This window comes from Silurus meridionalis, chromosome 15, assembly GCF_014805685.1.
Source record: "Silurus meridionalis isolate SWU-2019-XX chromosome 15, ASM1480568v1, whole genome shotgun sequence".
NCBI lineage: Eukaryota > Metazoa > Chordata > Actinopteri > Siluriformes > Siluridae > Silurus > Silurus meridionalis.
Window position 1 is genome coordinate 22,395,136 of NC_060898.1, and position 6,255 is coordinate 22,401,390.

A 6,255-nucleotide genomic window follows, 5' to 3' on the forward strand; every position below is an offset into this window, starting at 1 on the left:
CAACACCTTATCAAATGAAAGGTTTGATGTTGTTATAATAGATATTATTCCAATTTTTATTGAATATTGGAATAATCAATGTGTGTGTGTGTGTGTGTGTGTGTGTGTGTGTGTTGGGGGATAAAAAATATTTAAATAATAAAGGAACCATTTTTATTGCTTAAGAAACTTTTTAGTTATACAGTTATAAAAAAAAAAAAAAAAAAAAAAAAAAAGGGTTTCATGAAAATATTTAGATCCACATCATAACCAGGAGGTTTGAAAAATACGAATGTGGAGGAAAAAAATTGAAGTTTGTCGCCCCCTACTGGTCATTTTCTAGTATTTAATTAAGTCATTCCATTTCGATGTTTGTTTACACCAATCATAGAAGCCATTTCTATTTGTACTTACTTCCATTACTTAATTTCTCCAACAGACCAAAAAAAGAAATTATTTTACAATAATAATTCTGAAAAAAAGTAACAAAACGTATTTATTTATTGTTTTTTTCTTTTACTTACAAACAACACGCTAAAGTTACCGTGATAATCGAATTAACGTCCAGGCTGCGAGAACTGAAAGCAAATTATTGTATATATTTACAAGCTGATCTGGAACCAAGGGACCAGACAAAATGTTTGGTTATTCTATATTCAGTCACGAGGCGTCGTAATCGTCGTCATCTTCGTGCTTCCTTTTTAGCGAACCCGAGTCGCTGGATGAGTTCTGAGACACCATGTTGGTTGTGATGAGGATGTTCTTGGAGCCGATGAGAGAGGGATTGATGAGGACGTTCTGGACCGTGCCTGGAGTGTTTGGGGTAGCTAAAAAAAAATATAATAATAAAAAATAAATAAATAATACATACATTTACACATACATACATTATATATATATATATAAATTATTGTACAAAAAAAACCCAAGGTGTTACTTTTGAGTTAAATGAAGCTGACTCTTGAGATCACTAATATCAGAACTGACCTGTCTTAGTAGATGTAGCTTGAGAGGTTGGGATCTGAACTGTGAAGCGTTGTCCTGTCAATGACACCGGCGTTCCCACTTTAGAGCCCATCGTCTGCACTGAGGGGGTAGCTGAGGACCACAACAAGAAAACATCTTACTTTTGTGCTACGATACAAACGTTTGGTCTCACAAAGATACTTTAGATCATACAACATCCTTTCGACTCACTCAGCACTGAATAAATGATAGACGAGTAATGATTTATCATCCTGCTATCGCCTACAGGAAGAAGGGTTCCTCTTTTCATCAAGTTTCTTTCTCGTTCTCTTATTTTTTAAGCGCCATACAATTTGAGTTTAAAATAAATACACCAGTCTAATCGTAATGAAAACTATGGCAATATTCCAATATTAATTCTTTAAAATTTTTAAGGAAAAAAATATAATAAATAAAAGAGAATCTGTTTTCCACAATTTACATATTTTTACTCATGATTGTGAAATTTTACACCACAATAGTCCTTTTTTTATCCCACATTTGAGACTATTTAGATAATTATTGTGACTTTTTACCTCAAACTGACACAACTGCACTTTTTTTTTTTACCTCGAAACATTTTAGACACAGTTGCAACTATTTGTGACTTTTTACCTCACAACCTTTTTTTTTAACCCCAAAAGTGACATTTTACCTCACAACTGTGACTATTTTAACCTAAATATTTACTATTTATATAAAGTTGCCAAATATTAACAATTATTGCAAAAGTTTACCTTAAAACTATGACTTTACCTCACGACTGTGACTAGTTATAATAAACTAACTTTTACCTCACAAATGTGACTATTCTGACCTCAAAATTACCTTTTTATTTACAGTTGCCAATTATTTACATACAATTGAGCATGCAAAAGTTTACCTCACAACTATGACGCCGTTACAATTTTATTCAACCTCATAACCCTCACTTTTATATTGTGAATATAAACCTTCCATATATGTTTAGAAACATGCACTTATTGGCTACATTTTCTATCTACCAAGTTGTTTTCATTATGCTCCTGGCTAGAAACAATAGGTTTGAAATGATAGGTGGTGCATAACAAAACATCACCAGAAACAACTATAAAGTTTGGTTTAGAGAAGATTTTTTTTTACTTTTTTAGTGGGTGGTCTTATTGTGTTTGTAACTATAGGTTATAAAAAATAAATATGTTACGTTTTATGTGTTTTAAGTGAAAGTTATTCTGTAGCACATACCGTTTACCTCACCAATTACTATTTACCTCACCAATTACTTTACTGTTTACCTCACCAATTAATACTTACCTCACCAATTAATATTTACCTCACCAATTACTTTACTGTTTACCTCACCAATTACTTTACTGTTTACCTCTCCAGTTACTGTTTACCTGACCAATTACTTTACTGTTTACCTCACCAATTACTGTTTACCTCACCAATTACGTTACTGTTTACCTCACTAATTACTATTTACCTCACCAATTACTTTACCGTTTCCCTCAAAAATTACTATTTACCTCAACAATTAATTTACTGTTTACCTCACCAATTACTATTTACCTCACCAATTAATTTACTATTTACCTCACCAATTACTATTTACCTCACCAATTACTTTACTGTTTACCTCACCAATTACTTTACTGTTTACCTCACCAGTTATTTTACTATTTACCTCACTAATTACTTTATATTACCTCACCAGTTATTTTACTATTTACCTCACTAACTACTTTACCTTACTAATTAACTGTTTACTGCACCAATTACTTTACTGTTTATCTAGTCAATTATACTGCCGATTAGTCAGAAGTTTAGAACTTTTCTCACCGAGAGTTGGCGTGCTGGGTCGACTGGAGACGGCCCCCACGCTGAGGCGCGGCACTGTGATTCTACCAGCAGACGAGGACACCTACAAACACATCAACGTCAGCACCGTATTTTTCAGTCACACACAAAATACAGAAGTCTTTTCAGTAGCCCCACCTTCTTCTGCAGAGACTTGAGCTTGTAGTTTGGTGCAGTCAGACAGTAGCGGTCTGGTGGAAGACGAGGACCGGCGTAAGGCTTGATCAAGGGCAGGGGGGTTTGATTCTTCTGCCTGGCAACCTCCAGGAGAAACTGTGGGGAAAACAATGACATAATAAATACGGTATGTTCTTAAACAGGAGGATTTTATTTGAAGAATATGACTTACATCTCGTGGAGGTGGAGACGTAAAGGACTGGTCCATTCGACACTGGATGGCTAACCGTATGTCATCTGCATCCACATTGGTCTTCTTGGCGTGAGTGGCATAGATTTTGGCATCTTCAATTATAGTTGTGACGTATCCTACGAAAGCAAAGTGAAAAAAAAAGTAGTATTAAAAATCTACATTAAAAATACACATTTATTATTTTAATATTTATGTCCTCATCTTGTGCTTTTTTCATTTTAGTTCTTTATTTATATAGTTATAAAACAACTCCAAGCAGCTTATGTGTTTTTTTCCCAATGTGATTTTTCTTTCATTGAAAATTTTATTCAACCATCTTGAAATATAAATAATAAAAAAAGTATAATAATCACATTGTTAATAAACTTTTTTTAGCATTGATTTTCTAAAACTTTATCGATTTTAATTTTAACAAGCATTGACTATCGTATGGCTCATCCTGTAGTTTGCTTATTTTCCAGATCACAAGCGATCATCTGTGATGACACAGTACCAAACATTTGTCACCTCAGTGTCTCTGTAACCAATTGCCAGTATAATTGTACAGTACAGTAATTGGTGAGGTAAACATTTCAGTAATTGGTGAGGTAAACAGTAAATAAAGGTGAGGTAAATAATAAAGTAATTGGTGAGGTAAACAGTATTTAGTGAGGTAAATAGTAATTGGTGAGGTTAACAGTAAAGTAATTGGTGGGGTGATGTAAAGTAATTGGTGAGATGACTGGTAATGTAATGTGAAGTATGTGATAAATTGTGAAGTGATTGGTGAAGTAATTAGTGGGGTAATTTTAAGCAATTTGTGATGCAGTCTAACAAGTGGTGAGGTAAACTGTGATGTAATTGTTGAGGTAAACTGTGATACAATTGGTGAAGTATTTATTGGTGTAATGTAAAGCAATTTGTGAAGTGATGGGTGAGAATTGGTTATGTGCCAAAAAAGGAGATCCCAGGCACATAGAGAGCATTGAACTCACTGTAGGTGAACTCCAACATCTGATTAATGACTCTCGGTTCATACTCCGTAATTCCCATGTCCTTCAAAATCTGCATCATAACCTGCAAGAAGCAGAAGAATTGTGATTTATTCATCAGAACAGTATGAGTGAAATCTGTGACAATCTCTAATTTATCTCCATTTCTCTTGCTGACTCTCTTTCCCCACCTCTCAACCATTCTCCATTTATACCCATCTTTCTCTTGTTCTGTGTAAATGCACAACTCTCATTCTCTCAATTTTACCAATTGCTCATTCTTTCTTTCCATTTATTCCCATCTTATTATTTTCTTATTAATTTCTCTCCTTCCATTTATACCCATTCTTCTCATCCCCCCCATCATACCCATCTCTCTTTCTCTCCATTCATACCAATCCTTCTCTTACTCTCTCTCTCCATTTATAACAATTTCTCTCATTCTTTCTTTCTGTTTATATACACCTTTTTCACTCTCATACCCATCACTTTTACTCTCTCCATTTAAGCCCATACCTCTCACCGTTTCTCTCCATTTATACCTCTCTCTCATTCTATGGTTATTACTAGGACTGAAAATTCTTTGAGTAACTGGAGTAAATCAAATACAAAAATGCAAAAAAAAGATTTGCCTCTATGCACCGTTTCATCCATTTAACTTCACATGGAGCACTGTTTCCCCACGGACCATTATAAATGACGCACCACCCGCTAAACTGGAGCACTCTGGACAAGTAAACACCCATGGAATCCTGTTTCAGCCACATTAAAAAAAAGTTTGCCCAATTCTAACTTTTCTCTTACAAGTCTGACTATTTTTTAGCCAATTGGGCAGTCATCCCCTCTGTAGTACCAGAAAGTTTAACACATTGAAAATTAAATTGGCTACAATCAAGAGAATCACATGGCCTCAAACTAACCCTAGATCTCTGAAGAGAACTTTGTCTAACAATCAGCTCTGGAGGAAACGGAACAAGACAGATGAAACAGTAGAACCTTGTTCATACACCAACAGCTTCGATCTTCAGGCCGACAACATGGTTACCAGTGGATGCACAAGAAATGTTGGATGTTTACGAAAAATAAAGTAGCAATTGTAAAAAAAAAAAAAAAAAAAAATAAATCATAATTAAGAAGAAAAAAACTAAAATTAGGCATACTTTTTTAATGTCTCTTTAATAAGGAAAAATAACTTATCCAATTAAATCGACCGAATAATCGGCGGAATACTCGATTACTAAAATAATCGATTGCTGCAGCCCTAATTTACCTCCATGTGTCTGCATCATCTTCTTCAATCATCATCATCTCTTTGCCACTTTCTTTCTTTTTATACCCGCCTTTCTCGTTCTTCCACAATACGATATCCTGAGATATCGATATCGCTATTGTAGCGGTATATCGCGATACACGTTGGATATCGTTTAAAAAAAAGCGCTAAAAAATCATTCACCCCTACAAGTCCAAATGCAAACCAGATGAGAAGCTCACTAACCTGCTTTTTCGCTCTTTTCTGCACCTACAACGTAATCTTCAGCTTCACAAGAAACACAAACCAAAACTTCTGCAAACCTCCAGAAACACAGCAAACCGGGACCGAGCTTTTAGCGCACACCAGGCGAGAGGAGCTCGAATATTTACCGCTCTGAGACGCGAATCTGTGCACTGAGACTAAATTCTATATAGCGTTTCATTCTCGTGCTTCTAAATCATTCAAAACACAGCACCACACACCACATTTATTTATAAAAAGCGATCAAACCTGAGCATCTTTCGGAACAGTCTTCGGAGACGCCATTTTCCCCTCCGACTTGCTCACAGGCTCCTCCTACAGGCCGCCATATTAATGATGTCATATCCGGTTGCGCCACCGGTCCTCCTCTGTGGGTAAATCAGTTCCTGGATAGGAGGGTTTGTTTTTAGCTCGCGTGTGTTCAAATCTCTATATAGACAACGATAGAATAATAAAAGATCACCTGTATTGTTCTGTAAGGCGAGACCATGCTGTTAGGAGGCGAACTGGAATTTTCTTGGCAAAGGGATTAGCCAGCTAGTACTGTTCTGGATGCTAATGTCTGTGTGTACCTGTTA

At 35.4% G+C, this 6,255-nt stretch overlaps 1 protein-coding gene across 2 annotated transcripts; it reads right to left on the minus strand.

Annotated features, from left to right (window-relative positions):
- Positions 1-449: 449 nt before the first annotated feature.
- On the minus strand, positions 450-6,057 carry taf9 (TAF9 RNA polymerase II, TATA box binding protein (TBP)-associated factor). 2 transcript variants are annotated; one of them, XM_046867882.1, is made up of 7 exons: positions 5,927-6,057; positions 4,168-4,249; positions 3,173-3,309; positions 2,962-3,096; positions 2,806-2,887; positions 967-1,077; positions 450-806 (listed from the first exon to the last, which is right to left on the minus strand). In XM_046867882.1, the coding sequence occupies exons 1-7, from the start codon at positions 5,960-5,962 to the stop codon at positions 640-642; spliced, it is 750 nt and encodes a 249-aa protein (XP_046723838.1). In that variant the 5' UTR covers positions 5,963-6,057; the 3' UTR covers positions 450-639. The 2 variants fall into 2 exon arrangements, with proteins under 2 accessions (XP_046723838.1, XP_046723839.1); XM_046867883.1 differs by lacking the exon at positions 5,927-6,057 and adding an exon at positions 5,660-5,884.
- Positions 6,058-6,255: the final 198 nt, after the last annotated feature.

Excerpts from the sequence above, each read along its gene's own strand:
- taf9 (XM_046867882.1), bottom strand. The coding sequence starts at position 5,962 with ATGGCGTCTCCGAAGACTGTTCCGAAAGATGCTCAG. Across the intron at positions 3,310-4,167 it reads GATGTTGGAGTTCACCTACA|GATACGTCACAACTATAATT; the intron begins GTGAGTTCAATG and ends TTGCTTTCGTAG. Across the intron at positions 2,888-2,961 it reads TCAAGTCTCTGCAGAAGAAG|GTGTCCTCGTCTGCTGGTAG; the intron begins GTGGGGCTACTG and ends ATGTGTTTGTAG.